Genomic DNA, 17,750 nt, shown 5'->3' with positions numbered 1-17,750 from the left:
CCAAAGGGACATGTTTTCGACGCTAAAACAGAAGCAGGCAAGCGTGGCAGCCGAGATTAAATTAGGAAAGCTGGTTCCGAGGCTGGCCTTGGCTAGAAAATCTCCATTCACCTTAGGCAACCCACCAAGTTTTTTCCCCCAGCTTCAGCTCTGCTCTGAATACAACCAGAAAATAAATAAAAAATAAAAAACTGACCCATTTTGGCTGAATTTACAGGCGCCAGGCTGAAAGTGAGCCTTATTTCTTGGTAAACATGTGGCAGGATGGGACATTAAGTCTTTTACGAAATATTAACTCGATGTCTGTTCGTTTGTCAAAATGTTTGTTCAGTTCATGCCAGTTTAAAAAAACAAAAACAAAAAAAAAATCTTCCCATGTTAGTATTTCACAACTCCTAATGAGGAAAAGTATGGAATGATGGAGCTGGGTATTAAAGTATGCCTTTGTTTGTGTGTACGTGTGCTTCCGTTTATAGGGATGTCCATGGGAGTGGGCAGGTGTCAAAAAAGGACAAAACAGCAAACCTGATTGGGCAATCCAAATCCTGCCCCTGTTTTGCAGGTGTCATATGATTTTTTTAAAAAGAATTTTTGGCCATCAAGCATCAACTTGATCTTTACAAGCCAGTATTTTTCAACCTTAGCAACTTAAAAGATATATATGGCTTCAACTCCCAGAATTCCCCAGTCAGCAAGCCATCCGGTTGTCTAATGAGATAAGGGAAGCTACCATCATCTTTGTACTTCAAAACTACCCAAACAGAGCAGCTGTTTGGCGACATCTTACATGTTCTAATCCTGCCTTAGACATGGCTGACTGGGCCAATCACCAGGAGATACTGAGTTCTAATCCCGTTTTAGGGGTGAAAAACGACTGGCTGACTTTGGGCCAATCACCAGGAGATGCTGAGTTCTAATCCCACTTTAGGCATGAAAACCTATTGGCTGATTTTGGGCCAATCACCAGGAGATACTGAGTTCTAATCCTGCCTTAGGCATGAAAACTGGCTGGCTGACTTTGGGCCAATCACCAGGAGATGCTGAGTTCTAATCCCACTTTAGGCATGAAAACTGACTGGCTGACTTTGGGCCAATTGCCAGGAGATGCTGAGTTCTAATCCCACTTTAGGCATGAAAGCCAACTGGGTGACTTTGGGGCCAATCACTCACTCAGCCCAACTCACCTCAGACAGTGGTTGTTGTGGGGAAAATAGGAGGAGGAAGGTATACAGATAGTTCATGACTTACAACGGTTCACCAAGTGATCGTCCAAAGTTACTGATGACCATTTTTCAGACTTATGACCGTTGCAGCATCCCCATGGTCACGTGATTTACATTCAGATGCTTGACAACTGGTTCTTATTTATGACGGCTGCAGTGTCCCGGGGTCATACGATCAACTTTTCTGACTTTCTGACAAGCAAAGTCAATGGGGAAGCCAGATTCATTTAACAACCAGATTACTAATTTAACAACTGCAATGATTCACTTAACAACTGTGGCAAGGAATTCTAAAATGGGATAAATGTCTCACTTAGCGACATAAATTTTGGGTTCCATCGTGGTCATAAGTTGAGGACTACCTGTAATGAGTATGTTCAGTGCCTGGAGCTATTTGTAAATATATATATTAAAATATAATATATATATTTGTAATATACATATAAAAGGCGGAATACAAAGTAATAAATAAAACATCAGAATAAAACATATTAAAATCCTATGATAGAGTTATTATTCTGTTTAAAATAATACAAAGGGGCAGATGCTTGCACACTTCCCAACACAACACACACAAAGAATAATAATTATTGCCCATAGGTGTCCCAAAGTTTGGAAGGAGGGGTAGAAGTTATGCATTTGTGATGTTTTTGTGAAAATGACCAGGGCACACAACGTCATTGACCCTTGGAACGATGTCCTTGCTCCTTCACAAAGTTGGGAATTGGCTGCCGAGGAAAAGTAAGGCTTGCTTTAAAAGGACAAGATGGCAGTCACAATTGTACAGGTAGCCTTTGACTTTATGACCAGTCGCTTAACTTTAAAGACCATTCGAAATTACAACAGATCTCCCAGAGCTTACAGCCAACTCATTTTCAAAATTACGGTGGCCCCAGCCACACACATGATCATGGGATGGCATTTTGGGGGCTTGGCAACCAGCTCACTTTTATGGCTATTGCAGCTTGAGTATTATTATTATTATAATTAAGAAGAGGGGGTCAAGCTGTTCTCCAAAGAACCCAAAGGCAGGACAAGAAGCAACAGGTGGAAACTCATCAAGGAGAGAAGCAGGGGTGGAATTCTACCAATTCGCATCTATTCGCTAGAACCGGTTGTTAACATTCTAAGCAGTTCGGAGAACCAGTTGTTAGAAGAAATTACTGGGCTAATCCTGTAAGGAAGGCAGGAAGGAAACATTCTGGAGTTGCTTACAGAAACTGCCTCTCCTTTGACCCTTATTACATTCTTGGCAGGACTAGACTTCCTGTCTCTGGAACTTCTCTGGAGTTTCCCCCCTCATTTGCTGGCACTTTGCTTGTGTGGAGTGACCATTCAAAGTTACAATGGCACTGAAAAAAGTGACTTATGACCCTTTTTCACACTTACGACTGTTGCAGCATCCCCACAGTCATGAGAGGCCAGGCGAGGAGATGCGTGCCTCGATGTGAGTGATGTTGAGTTGGCCACGCCCAGCCAATAACATGACCACCAAGCCACGCCCACCACCTAAGCCACGCCCACAGAACCGGTTGTTAAAAAATTTGAATCCCACCCCTGGAAAGAAGCAACTTAGAACTAAGGAGGATTTTCCTGACAGAACAATTAATCAGTACTTGCCTCCAGAAGTTGTAAATGCTCCAGGTATGAAGGTTTTTAAGAAGAGATTGGATAATCCTTTGTCTGAAATGGTATAGGATTTCCTGCCTAAGCAGGGGGTTAGACTAGAAGACCTCCAAGGTCCCTTCCAACTATTCTATTCTGTTCTATTCTATTCTATTCTGTTCTGTTCTGTTCTGTTCTATTCTAGTTGTTGGTGTTGGATTTACTTCTCGTTTCTGGCAAGACTTTTCTCGTTGGGAAAAAGGGTTTCTCTTAATGACTGCCATATTCACTTAACGGCCGCTGGATTCGCTTAACAACTGCTGTGCTCAATGAGCACCATAAATACTGTTCATAACTTCGAATCTGATTGGGCGATGTCTTGCCTGATGACCGCAACTACTTACGACAGTACATACAGGCTGTCCTTCCACTTATGACCACAACTGAGCCCAGAATTTTGTCAGGAGGTCGCAAAAGTAGATCACGTGATCCGGGGACACCGCAACCGTTATAAGTATGAGTCAATTGTCAAGCATCCAAATTTTGATCAGATGATCATGGGGATATGGCAAAGGTTGTAACTGCGAAGAACGATCATGAGTCACTTTTTAAAGTGCTGTTGTAACTTTGAACTAAATGAACTGTTATTAAGTCGAGGACTACCTGTAATTCTGGGCTCAATTATGGTCATAGATTGAGGACTACCTGTACAATCAGAGCCCCCCCCCCCTTGTTACATGCATAAAAGGGCCAAGGTTTGGATTGTATAGTTGCAGCCACCATGAATTTTTCCGATTCCCTTACAGCAGGGGTGGGCAACTATGGCCCTTTTATGAATTATGGACTTCAACTCCCAGAATTCCTGAGCAAGCCATGCTTGCTCAGGAATTCTGGGAGTTGAAGTCCATAATTCATAAAAGGGCCATAGTTGCCCACCCCTGCCTTACAGGCACCCCTACCCAACGAGTAGATTTATAGATCTACAACTAGTAGATCTACGCAGATCTATAGATCTAGTCCTCAGCTTACCACCAAAATCAAGCTCAACATTTGCTGAGTGAAGCCATTGTTAAGTGAGTCATGCCCCATTTTACAACCGTTTTTGCCACAGTTAAGCGAATCGCTCCCATCGTTAAGTGAATCTGACTTTCCCCGTGGACTTTGCTTGTCAAAAGGCAGCTGGGAAGGTCGCCAAAGGTCCCAGGGACGGTGCAGCCATCATAAATACATGCCAGTTAGTAAGTGCCCTGATCACGTGACCACGGGAAATGCTACAATGGTCGTAAGTGTGAGGACCAATCATAAGTCCCTTTTTTCAGTGCCGTTGTCACTTCGGTCACTAAAGGAATGGTTGTAAGTCAAGGACCACCTGTATTGCCTTCCTCTGCAGCTCCAGAACTCAAGATTTTGTGTGTGTGTGTGTGTGTGTGTGTGTGTGTGTCTGTCTCTCTCTCTCTATCTATCTATCTATATATATATATATATATATATATCGACACACACACACAGACAGCTAGTCTTCGGCTTACGACCACAATTAAGCCCAAAACTTCTGTTGCTAAGTGAAACAAGTATCGAGTGAGTTTTGCCCCCACTTTACAATTCTTCTTGCCACAGCTGTAAAGTGAATCACCGCAGTTGTTAAAGTGAGTCACCCGGTTGTTAAGTGAATTGGGCTTCCCCCGTTAACTTCGCTTGTCAGGTCGCAAAAGGGGATAGATCACATGACCTTGGGACACAGCAACCATCACAAATGTGAGTCAATGGCCAAGCATCTGACTTTCGATCCCACGATCAGGAGGATACTCCAACGGTCATAACTGTTTAAAAAACGGTCACAAGTCGCATTTTCCAGTGCCGTGGTAACTTTGGTCACTAAATGAACTGTTGTGAGTCGAGGACTGCCTGTCGATCAACCAAAAAGCTGTGAAGATTTGAACCCGCGATCCCAGCCCACCTCTGCTCTAAGTGAATGGAAATCGCTTCTAAGCTAGCTGGATTTCGTTTCATTCTCCTTTAATGGGTCTGAAGGCCACTCCTCAGTGCCCAGAAGAGGGAAAATATTCTGTTTTGCGGTACGACCACCTAGGACAGTGGTTTGGCATCGTTTTGGCACCGGCCACCTGGTCTTCCGGCTTCTAACGCGTATGTGTGCACGTTAGAAGGCGGAAAACCAGCTGGCCGGCCAGCTTTTAACACGCATGCGCGCTGGCCAGCTAGTCTTCGTACACACATGCACCTTAAAAACCTGGAAGACCAGGTGTCTGGTGTGCATGCTGCTCACTGGGAGATGCTCTTCTAGTTTCCGGCACTCCCACGCGCGCAAAGACCAGCTGGCCAGCGTGCATGCGTGCGCAAAGACCAGCTGACCAGCGAGTGCTGGAACCTGGAAGAGCATTGGGCGACGTCACAACAGCTGGCGTGCCCGGAGAGAGATGGCCCTGCGTGCACCATCTGGTTCACCATCACAGACCTAGGAAGAAAAAAAACAGGTAGCGTTTCGGTTTCAATGCATTTCCAGGAAACCGTACATTGGTTGCAAGTCACAAAGGGAAGCTGAAGGAATCGGCTCATGAAACGTTCGCCATCTGGATCCGCTGTTGGTCCCTTTCTCCCAAAAAAATCAGAATCCGGTGACATGGACGTGGTGCACTGGGAATGGTGGCTTACAAATTAACCATGGTGGACAGAACCAAGGATGAGTGGAGGAATTATGGCGAGGACTGGATTTTTGTTCCTGTCAGTTTCCACTGAGGTCAGCTCAGCTGAGGAGACCGAGATGGCCAAAGGGGCTGTGGGTCAGGGCCTTCCGCTAGGAGGCCCTTAGAAAGTCACTGGATCATCTGAAGAAAACCCTGTTTTGAGAAAGGCTGTGCCATCCTCTCCTTCCTCAGCTATGACATTTGTTCGGTGGGTCTCATCTGAATATCGCCGATCTGGAAGACACAAAGAGAGTTTGGTCACCGACACCAGGTGAAATGGAGCAGAATGCGGGTTGTTTATTTATTTTATTTATTTATTTATTTATTTGATTTGCCAATTGTTTACAAGATAATAAGTATAAGTGTATACATAGTTGTGAATACATGAAATGGGTACATATAAGAAAAATAAAAGAAGAATAAGAGAAACAATAGGACAGGGACGGTAGGCATGTTGGTGCGCTTATGCACGCCCCCTACAGACCTCTTAGGAAAGGGGTGAGGTCAATAGTAGACAGTCTAAGGTTAAAGTTTTTGGGGTTTGGGGAAGAAACTACAGAGTCGGGTAGAGTATTCCAGCCATTGACCACTCTGTTGCTGAAGTTGTATTTCCTGCAATCAAGTTTGGTGCGGTTAACTTTGAGTTTGTATCTATTGTGTGCTCTTGTGTTGTTATGGTTGAAGCTGAAGTATTCATTGACAGGTAGGACATTGCAATGTATGATTTTATATACCATGCTTAAATCAGACCGAAGACGGCGTAATTCAAGGTTTTCTAGGTCTAGAATTTCAAGTCTGGTGGCCTAAGGTATTCTGCAACGAGTAGAGGAGTGGAGAACTCTTCTTGTGAAATATTTCTGGACTTTCTCAATTGTGCTAATATCAGATATGTAATGTGGGTTCCAGACTGATGAACTGTATTCGAGTATTGGTCTAGCAAATGTTTTGTATGCTCTGGTTAGTAGTGTGATATTACCAGAGAAAAAGCTACGTAGGATTAGGTTAAAAGCTACGTAGGATTAGGATTAAGTTGAGGGTTGTCCTCAACTTAAGACCAGGGGTGGGATTCAGCCGGTTTGGACTGGTTCAACCGAACCGGATGTTAAATTTACATCTGATTCGCCGAACCGATAGTTGAACCGACCGGCTGGCCTTGCCCTCCCCTCCCCTCTCAGGGGTCTCCACATGGCCCGTTTTGGATGCAGTGCAGGGTCCACACGGAGGCTCTGGGAAGGGAGAAATCGGGCCTCCCAGAAGTTCCAGAAGTCCAGAAATGGGCCTGTTTCCCACTTCCAGAGGGCCTCTGGAGCCCGGGAGAGGCCATTTTCGCCCTCCCAGAAGCCCGAGGGAAGCCTCCAGACTCTGGGGAAGGGAAAAAACGGTCCTCTAGGAAGTTCCGATAGGCCACACCCACCCAGTAACCGGGCAGAGAACTGGTTGTTGGGATTTTTGAATCCCACCCCTGCTTACGACCACAACGGACCCCCAAATTGACATGGCTGGGTGGGAAATTTGTTACAAGTGAGTTCTACCCCATTTTTACGACTTCTTCCGCTGCCTTCGTTAAACGAATCACTGCAATTCTTAAATTAGCCCCATGGTTGTTCAGCGAATCCAGTTTCCCCATCGACTTTGTCAGAAGATCGCCAAAGGGGGCGGTCGGGTGATTCCAAGACACAGCAACCGTCGTAAACATGAGTCCATTGTCAAGCATCCCGATGTAAATCACATGATCATGGGGAATGCTGCAATGATCGAAAGTGTGAAAATTGCACGCACGTGCACACACACCAGCAGGTCTCTCACGCGGCCCAGTTGCAAATAGGGTGCCGCCTGTTAGTGGACTGCGGCCCACAGTTTTGGGACCTCTGTGTCAGCTTTGGAAGCCATATTGAGATCCCATGCTGCCACAATTGAGCAGTTACAACAGCACGGGCGACTCGGGAGTAAGGCTGCAAGGTAATGGCTCAAGAAGATAAAAGCCAGCTGTGAAACAAACCTTTTGAAACTGCAGCCTCGTGGACATTACAGTATCTTGAGTTTGTATTGTAAATTATTTCTTTTTCTGTTATCTTTTGGCAAGTCTTGCACAGTTTGGCAAGGCTTGTGCGTATCACAGCTAATTATTTTGTAAAAGCATTAACAAGGTTTTTGTTCCTTTTGAATTTGTGGGTTTGATTTGTCGGGAGAGGACATGGGTCAGAACAGGAACTTTCAGATTCGGGATTCCCCAGTTGTGCCAGTTACTATCCAAATAAAAGGACCTTTTGAGAAGATTCCTGTCTTGGAGTTATTGGGCGGATTGGAGGTTTGCTGGAACGCTGACACCCTGCTCTAGCAAGTCAGTGAATCTAAAAAAAGGCAAATTTAAAGCGGTGGCTTAGAAATGTAAATTAATAAGGAGGATAACAGCAACGGGGGAAATACGGGATGGCCTCACAACTATAATTGAGCCCAAAATGTCTGTTGCTAGGCAAGGCAGTTAAGTAAGTTTTTTCCCCATTTTACAACTTTTCTTGCCACGTTTGTTAAGTGAATCGCTGCAGTTGTTAATTTACTAACACAGCTGTTCAGTGAATCTGGCTTCCCCATTGGTTTTGTGGGTCAGAATGTCACAAAAGGGGATCATATGACCCCCCCCAGGACAGTGCAACCGTCATAAATATGAGTCAGTGGCCCAGCGTCCTAATTTTGATCATGCAGATGCTGCAATGGTCGTAAGTGTGAAAAACAGTCACGCATCGCCTTTTTTTCACTGGTGTTCTAACTTCGAATGGTCCCAAAACAAATTGTTGTGATTTGCCGGCAGCCTGTGCCGACGGCAATGGAATCGGACAGTGGGGAAGAACAGGGATCAGTCTGGGAGTTTGGAGAGGACTTGGATGATGCGGAGATGGGGCCAGGACCATCTGGGAGTGGGGTACTGACTCCGGAGCCTCTGGAGTCTGGCAGCAGCGAGGCAGAGGAACTAGGGGAGCCTGTTCCCAGTGCGCGTGTGTGCAGAGCTGCTGGAAGGCGAGAGCAGCTGAAACAAAAGGGGCGACTCGGAAGTAAGGCTGGGAGGTGATTGCCCCTCCCGTAAGGTATAAAGGACAGGCAAAGGTGAAGAAACCTTTGCAGGAAGCAAAGTTGTTCGTTCGGTTCAGATTCATTTTTGAAGCTCTTTGTACTTCCGTTGGTTTTGTTTCTAGTTCCTTGGATACTTCTGTTATTGGCAGCACTTCACAGGAAAGAAAGGTGGGGTGCTTATCTCGAGGGATTGTTTGTGTGTAATTACGCTCTCGAAAGCCTTGGTCAGAACACAAATGGTTGTAAGTCAAGGACTGCCTGTAATGATAGGAACCTGATAGAAGCACGCCAACATTATGCACAGGATGATGTCATTGCACTAGTGACATCATAGCATCCTTGCGTTAGCGGTTCCATAAAGTCAGAATAATTTTTGCAGCACAGCACTTGTGGGGATGTGTGGGGGATGCCATTTCCTCCCCCAGGGACCATCATAGAAATAATTTTCCCCCACCCCACCCATTTACAAAAAAAAAAAAATAGTCAGAAAGTCCTACCTGTACATGAGGTGGAGTGCTGAGAACATATATTACAGCGTTGGCCATATCTTCAGCTTTTAGACACTAAGAAAGAGACAGAAACAGAATGCAGAAAAGATTAATGGAATATCAGAATTGGAAGGGACCTAGGAGGTCTTCTAGTCCAACCCCCTTGCTCAGGCAGGACCCCCTGTAACCACTTCAGACAAAGGGTTGTCCAGCCTCTTCTTAAAAACTTCAGGGTGGGAGTATGGATTTATGCGTAATGGATCATGAAATAGGAAGCAACTTCCAGATGATTTTGGAAAGGTTGCCCCAGCCCAGAGGAGTCAAACTCGATTTCATTGAGGGTTGCATCAGGGTTGTGCTTGATGGGGAGGGGGATGGGAGATGGGCGTGGCCAGCTCAACATCTCTTGTGTCAGGGGTACCTGTGGTGACCAAGTGCTAAGGCAGAGCTTCTTTCAGACCCTCCCTCCCTTCCTTCTTTTTCCTTTCTTCTTCCTTCTTCCTTCTCCTTCCTTTCTTTCCTTCCTTCTTCCTTTCTCTCTTTCTCCCTTCCTTCCTTCCCTTCTTTTTCCTTCCCTTCTTTCTCCTTCCCTCTTCATTCTCCCTTCCTTCCCTTCTTTTTCCTTCCCTCTTCATTCTCCTTACTTCTTCCTTCTTCTCTTTCCTTACTTACAAGTATCTCTTTCTTCCCACTTATGGCTATATCCATGTTGTTTGTATCTTTACAACTTGTATTGTTTTTATTGTTTCCTAGTATGATTTGATTGCTTATTAGTAACCTATGACTATCACTAAGTGTTGTATCTTATGATTCTTGATGAATGTATTTTATTTTTTCTTTATGTACACTGAGAGCATTTGCACCAAGACAAATTCCTTGTGTGTCAATCACACTTGGCCAATAAAGAATTCTATTCTATTCTATTCTATTCTATTCTATTCTATTCTATTCTATTCTATTCTATTCTATTCTATTCTATTCCATTCCATTCCATTCCATTCCATTCCATTCCATTCCATGCTATTCTATTCTATTCTATTCTATTCCTATTTCTATTCTACTCTATTCTATTTCCTTCTTTTTCCTTCCTCGCTCGCTTCCCATCTTCCCTTCTTTTTTTTTCTTTCTTCTTTCCCTTTCTCCTTTCCTGTCCCTTCTTGCATGCTCAAATACAAAGTGAGGGGAACATTTCTCTTTTTCTTTTGTTTACAGTTTGTTTTGCTAGCCCTCCGCCAGCAAAAATGGAGCTCCATATTCACTGATAGAGGGTTTCGGGAGGCCATCACTGCTCTTACAAGCTCCATTTCCGCTGGCACAGGCACCAGTCCTTTGCTGTTCCCTCAGCGGCCCCACGCGCCACATCTAAGCATGCTGTTAGGATACCGGGAGTGACCCCCAATTAAATAATGAGTTTCGAGCCAAACTTTCAAAACTTCAAAAGGATTTATTGGAAGTTATACTGTCCGGCACTGCCTGGGTGTAGCCAACTCTGAGACACATCATTCATTGTCACCCTTGACCCTGGTTTTCCCTCCACCCCCTGGGTGTATCATAATTCATATTTTCCAATGGGACACATCCATAGCCAAGAATCATCAAGTCATGCTCTCCAGTTAGAATTTTGTGTAGCAGAAACTTCAGTCGCCTAGTTACTATCTTTGAAAACATTTATGGAATGCACTTTCGATTTCCAAGCTGCTGCACTGCTCTTTCCAAACCCCTTTCCCCCCCCCTCCCTTTCTGTTGGCAACTCTAAAAAGACCACAGAAATATTTTATGAGTTGACACATCCCACAGTTTGACACCCCTGCCCCAGCCAGCCCTTCTCCACCATCCTCCCCTTCTCTATGGCCAAGCTGAGATTTCAGAAGTCATTGCATTTCTGAAAGTTTGACACTAATTTCTAGCTTGTCTATCAGGGACTTCTCGAACGCTCCTGCTTGTGGATGGGTCCAAGCAGTCCTACAGAGCTAGAGCAATTCCCTGGCCTCAATGTTACTTAGAAAATTGATAAAAATCAATCCAGAAACTTCCTCTTTCTGATACGCAGAGGATTCAAACACTGGTGTCATTAGCTACCATCTTTTTCCAAGACTAGCAACTTTAAGATGTGAGGACTTCAACACTCAGAATTCCTCAGCCAGCAGGATTCTGGGAGTTGAAGTCCACATGGCTTCAAGTGCACTGGTTGGGAGATTCTGGGAACTGAAGTCCACATCTTCAAGGATGCTGGCTGGGGGGAGGTTCTGAGAGTTGAAGTTCACACAACTTCAAGCACACCAACTGGGGGATTCTGGGAATTGATACCCATATCTTTTAAAGCACGCAGGCTTCTTGAAGGTCTCAAGTGATGGCGCCCTCACAACTTCCGAGGGCAACTTCTCTTCCATGGGTTGATTGTTCTCACTGTCAGAAAGTTTCTCCTTATTTCCAGGTTGGATCTCTCCTTGATCACTTTCCATTCATTGTTCCTTGTCTGGCCTTTGGGTGCTTTGGAAAATAGCTTGACCCCTTCCTCTCTGTGGCAGCCTCTCAAATATTGGAAGACTGCTCTCATGTCTCCCCTGGTCCTTCTCTTCACTAGACAAGGCTGGAGTCCCACAGAGTGCTTTTTCAGGAGGCAACTGGACTTTTCCTGTTTTTTCTTTTAAGACATTTCACTTCTCTTCCAAGAAGCTTCTTCAGCTCTGACTGGATGGTGAGGAATGGAAGGTGTGGGAATAAATGGATTTCCAGGGGGAAAAATGCAGACTACAGGAACTATTTGCCCTACTCAGTTGCCCCCCCCTCCCCCCAGGACACAGATAAACTTCCAAGTGGCCTCAAGGACTCTCTAAAAGGATGCAAATGACCAGCTGTCTGCAAGAGGTATAAATCCTTCCATTCCCCACCACCCAGTCAGAACTGAAGAAGCTTCTTGGATAAGAAGTGAAACGTCTTCAAAGAAAAAAAAAGAAAAGAAAAGTCCAGTTGCCTCCTGAAAAAAGCACCTATGGGATAACCATGACCTGGAGGACTGAGGATCTCCATAAACTTGAAGGCTGGGGGATTCTGGGAGTGAAAGTTAATGCAACTTTAACCACACTGGCTGGGGGGGTTCTGGGAATTGAAGCCCACACATCTTCAAACGCCCTGGCAGGTGGATTCTGGGAGTTAATAGTTCACTCAACTTTAAGCACACTGGCTGGGGGATTCTGGGAGTCAAAGTCCACATAGTTTTAAATCACCAAGCTTTTGGAACATTGCACTGTGCCATCAACCTTCCCTCTCACTCTACTAGCATGACCTCACAGTTCAGAGTCCAAAATTACCTAACTATGCCCCAGAGTTGAGGAAATGTGGAAGCACAATCAGCTTTCTATCCAGGGCTAGAGGTAAGGTGGAGTCAAGAAGTCTAGAAAGACCCCCAATTCTAACCCCACACTACTCCTGATTCATGTCTGTTTGCCAAAATAGTTGAAAGATCTCTGTAGTTTAGCCAAAGCTTCCAAGTTAGTAATAAGGCTCAGGATTCATTCCAAGGCAGAATAGCTTTGCAATCCACTCAACGTTATCAAAGGCATTAAAACTATATTTTTCCAAAGGTTTTTCTTTAACTTTCTGAAAATAATATTTGCTGATTTCTTTTAATGGTTTCCTGCATTTAGTTATTTTAAAGTGGATTGAGGGTGTATTTTATTTGTAAATCTATTGTGTAATAACTTGACTCTATCCTGCCAAGGTATTATCCTAGGTAGAACAGAAATGAAGTAAACAAACACAACCCCAAGTGTGTGGTACACTTACACGTGTGAAACAAAGACATGTATGTATCTGCGTATACAATATCAGCCAGAAGCCAGTTACCAAAAAAGGATAAGACAAAATCCTAAATTTATATTAATTGAATGAATGACTTCTAACTAAAGGACTATAAAATTGGTTGCAAAATTAATTGATTTCCCCTTTTGCATGTATCCAATTTACTGACAGTAAAACTAAAGGGTTTTGGTTTTTCCCTGAAATTACTGATGAGTGAAGAGGGTGTTCTTGCTAAGTTGCTGAAAAGGAAGGAACAGGCAGGAAGTGCAAAGGTCTACTCAGATTATGGATTTCTTGGCAGATTACCTTGAAGTTAAGTCTTGGCTAACCCATTTATAAAATCAATCTCGTATCTACTACATATGCCAATAATCTCTCTCAAATACAACTGTTCTCTCCCACAGAAACAAAATGAGTATGTGCAATGATGCCCTCCTTCTAACCAGAAACAGCCAAAAGGATAACAAAGAGGAGGGGGAAGAGAAGGGAGGAGAAGGAATGGGGAAGGGGAAAGAGGAGGGGAGAGGGGGAGAGTAGAAAAGAAAGAGACAAAGGATCCACTGATTGATGGTATTACCTAGTCGGGTTATGAAATGACTGCAAGAAAACAACCAAGCTCAGAGAGCACCAAGGAGACCCCATGTTTCAATCCTGAGCTACCAATATTCTCCTTTATTTGAAGGAGGAGAAAAAGAAGGTAGGAAAAAGTGGAAGAAGGAGGGGGGAAGGAGGAGGAGGAGAAAGGAAGGAAAGAAGGAAGGAAGGAAGGAAGGGAAGGAAGGAAGGAAGGAAGGAAGGAAGGAAGAGAAGAGAGAGAGAGAGAGAGAAGAAAGAAAGAAAGAAAGAAAGAGAAAGAAAGAAAGAAAGAAAGAAAGAAAGAAAGAAAGAAAGAAAGAAAGAAGAGAAAGAAAGAAAGAAAGAAAGAAAGAAAGAAAGAAAGAAAGAAAGAAAGAAGAAATAGAAATCAAAATGAAAGAGCAAAAAGAGGAGGGGGAGAAAGAAAGAAGAAGGAAGGAAGGAAAAAAAGGAAAAGAAAGAAAGAAGATAGAAAGAAGGAAAAAAGAAAGAGAAAAAGAAAGAGCAAAAAGAAAGCACAAAAAGAGGAGACGGAAGGAGGAGGAGGAGAAGGAGAAGAACAGGAGGAGGGAGAAGGAGAAGGAGAAGAAAAGGAGGAGAAAGAGGAGGAGAAAGAGGAGGAAAAGGAAGGGAAAAATAGGAAGAGGGAGGAGAAAAAGTGAGAAGGGATGGAAAGAAGGAAGGGAAAGAGGAAGGAGAAGGGATCACGAAGGAAGAACAAGGGAAAGGAATGGAAAAGGAAGAAGAGCAGGAATAGAGAAGAAAGAAAAGGGAAAGGGAAGGAAGAAGACAGACGGGCTGCACTTGGAAACCTATATCCAGTTTGAAGCATCATCATTCCAAAGGGACAGTGGCAAATTCAAGTCTACCAATATGGTGGGAAAGGACCGCTAAACAATTTGGATATGATTAGCCAGAGAAAAAAAATAAGTAAGGGAGAAATACTAGCATTTCTTTCAAACAAAAGAAGGAAGGGTCTTAAGCACTGTTACCTCCTCCCCTACCCTCCCCAGGGCAGGAATGAATCCAAAAGGTTAAAATAAAGAAGCCAATTCAAGCTAAATCTTTGGAAGAATGTCCTGAGTCTACAAGTGGTCAACCAGGATGCCTTATGAAATGGCGTCTTCTCCTTCCCTTGAGGTCTTCAAACTGGTCGATCCTCTAACCTGGGCTATGGAGCACTGTGTTTCTCAACCTTGACAACTTTAAAACTTGTGGACTTCAAATCCCACAATTCCTCAGCCAGCATGCTTAGACTTTACAAAAAAAGAAGTTCAAAAAGCCAGCCTTCTCTGCAGCCATTTCTATCTCTTGCTAATTCTCTTGTCTTCAATTCCATCTTTCATTCTTATCGGTGAAGTTACAAGGGCAGCTAATTTGTAGGTAATTACAGGTAGTCCTCAACTTGCAACCACCCCAAATTTCCTGTGCTCAGCAAGACAGTTGTTAAGTTAATTTTGCCCCATTGTGCAACCTTTCTTGCCCTAGTTGTTAAGTGAATCACTGTGGATGTTAAGTCAGCAACTGTTGTGATTAGCCAGCAGCAGGTGCGGACGGCTGAGGAGAGCAAGGATTCAGATGAGGGGCCAGGACCATTAGGGAGTGGACTGCTGCCTTCAGAGATTGTGGAGGCTGGCAGCAGCGATGAGGAGGTTCCCAAGGAGCCTGTGTCAAGTGCGTGTGTGCGCAGGGCTGCTCGTAGGAAAGAGCAGCTACAGCAGCATGGGCAACTCAGGAGTGAGGGTGCAAGGTAATGCCCTCCTTCAAGAAGATAAAAGCCAGCTGTGAATCGGACGTTCTTTGCAGGAAGCAAAGACATTTTGAAACTCCAGCCTCGTGGACATTGCAGTATCTTAAGTTGGTATTTGAAGACTCTTGTGTTGTGAAACATTTCTTATCTGTTATTCTTGGCACAGTTTTGGCGAGGTTTGTGCTTATCAAAGTTAATTAGTTTGCAGCAGCCTTTTAACCAGGGATTCGTAAGACTCATTAAAAGGTTTGGTTATTGTTTGTTTTATTGGAAAAGGGTTTGGGTCGGAACAGCAACACAGTTAAGTGAATCTGGCTTCCCCATTGACTTGTTTGTCAAAAGGTCGCAAAGGTGATCACGTGACTGCAACGGTCATAACTATGAGCCAGTTGCCAAACGTCCAAATTTGGATCACCTGACCATTGGGATGCTACAACAGTTGTAACTGTGAAAAAAGGTGATGTCACTTTTTTCAGCACTGATCTAACTTTGAACAGTCACTAAACAAATGGTTATAAGCAGGGGTGGGCTCCAATTTTTTTAGCAAGGGGGCTCTCTGCCCTAATGACTGGCTAGGTGGGTGTGGCTGGGTGGTCATGTGACTGGCTGGGTGTGGCCAACTCGACATCGCTTCTTTGCCCTAATTACCTAAAAACAAAAAGATATACACCAAAAAGTTGTTTATTATTTCATGCATTTAAAACTTAAATAAAAGACTGGGTGAAACCAGGCTTAATAGCAATGACTGTGAGAGGGATCTTAGAGTCTTAGTGGAGTTTCTGGTGAGTTATGTGTATCAGGATTCTGGCAGTTACCCCGCATTTAAATCATGAGTCTCTAGCCAAACTTCCAAAACTTCAAAAGGATTTATTGGGAGTTAAACAGTCCAGCACTTCCTGGGTGCAGCTGACTCTGAGGCACATCATTCATTGTCACCCTTGACCCTGGTTCTCCCCCACCCCCTGGGTGTATCATAATTCATATTCTCCAATGGGACACATCCGTAGCCCAGAGTCATCAATCATGCTCTCCAGTTAGAATTTTGCAAGGCAGAAACTTCAGTCACCTAGTTATTATCTTTGAAAACATTTATGGAATGCAGTTTTGGTTTTGCATTTATGGAATGTAGTTTTGGTTCTGCTTCCCTCTCCTTTCTGTTGGCAACTCTAAAAAGACCATAGAAATATTTTATGAGTTGACAACGTGATTCTTATTATTTGGGAATTAATCCCCTTGGAGGCTAGTGGCGATGTTATCTAATTTTCTCAAAGGCTCTCCCTGGTAAGCACTGAGTGGATTGTTTATCTAGCTTGCAACACTTTTATGAGGTGTGAAATGCTCTTGGCTGAATGCCCAGAAGTTCAATTAAGCCTATTAAGAGCTTTCCCTTGCTGCTTGTCTTTCTGAAGTTATTGGGGGCTCTCAGAGCCCCACAAAGTCTTAGCTAGAGGCTCTCCTGAGCCTCTGCAAGCCCCCAGCAGCCCACCCCTGGTTATAATGCAGTATCAAGGGTTTTCAATTCAATGTATAGAATGTGAAGTATGTGTGTCTTTATTTTCATAGTCATAATATACACTGAAGATGGTATTTAATTTCATTGTACGAGGTGCAATGTCAATAAAATAAAGTAAACTAAACTAAACTAAAATAAGTTGAGGACTACCTGTATCTGAGAAACTTGCCTTTGGCTAGAACAAATACATTACCATTTCACAGAGAGGCTTCTCCTAAGACCAGATGCCAGCCCCAAATGTCAAAAATTACTATCAAATGAAAACTTAAAACGTCTCAAGGGGGAAATTATCAACAACCTTTGCAGGACAGGTAGTTTCAACTTACGACCGCAATTAGGAGCAGAATTTCTGTTCCTATGCGAGGCAGTTGTTAATTTGAGTCATGTCCGGTTTTACAACCTTTTTTTTGCCAATTCTCTGCAGTTTTTAAGTGAATCATGCAGTCATTATGCAAATCCTGCTTCCTCCATTGACTTTGCTTGTCGGAAGCCGGCTGGGAGGATCTATAATGTTGATCAAGTGATCCCAGGAATGCTGCACCCTTTATAAATACATGCCAGTTGCCAAAAGCGTCCTAATTTTGATTGCATGGCCGTAGAGATGGTATTGAAAATTTGTCTTTAAATGAATCCAAACTCCAGATCCTCTTTGGGACAATGATGGTTTATTCAATATATCATCAAACAACAAATACTCTAATCAGGGAAGAATAGCTAAAAGCCAGACAAGGTTAGAGTTGGATTTGAATTTGCTCCCTTTCCTTTTATCACCATTATCATGAGACAAACCCCACCACACCGAGGCCGATACGCAGTTCTAATCCTGGCCACGCCTAACCCATTATCCCTACATGCTATTAACCCTATAACATGGCTACATCCCTACCCTATTCCGACCCTCACTAACTGATCCCCGCCTGGTGCCACCTTCACCATGTTTTAACCTAAGTCTTAATTACCACCTATATATGCCCCAACCCCCTTTAACAATATGCACCACATCAATCCATGAAAAGAGCCAGT

At 43.8% G+C, this 17,750-nt stretch overlaps 1 protein-coding gene across 1 annotated transcript in view; it reads right to left on the bottom strand.

Moving 5' to 3' along the window:
* Nucleotides 1-4,827: 4,827 nt before the first annotated feature.
* DHRS11 (dehydrogenase/reductase 11) overlaps nt 4,828-17,750 on the bottom strand; it is a 36,207-nt gene continuing 23,284 nt past the window's right edge. Inside the window, exons 6-7 of the mRNA XM_026682740.2 lie at nt 9,097-9,162; nt 4,828-5,764 (exon numbers count right to left, since the gene is read on the bottom strand). Coding sequence (XP_026538525.1) covers nt 5,723-5,764; nt 9,097-9,162 — 108 coding nt within the window. The 3' untranslated portion in view covers nt 4,828-5,722. The remainder of the gene's footprint in view (nt 5,765-9,096; nt 9,163-17,750) is intronic.

Source organism: Notechis scutatus, chromosome 1 (assembly GCF_049901735.1).
Source record: "Notechis scutatus isolate UNSWTSFEM ecotype Mainland chromosome 1, rNotScu1.2, whole genome shotgun sequence".
Lineage (NCBI taxonomy): Eukaryota > Metazoa > Chordata > Lepidosauria > Squamata > Elapidae > Notechis > Notechis scutatus.
The sequence above is the reverse complement of the archived record's forward strand: the minus strand, read 5'-3'. Positions and strand labels throughout refer to the sequence as shown.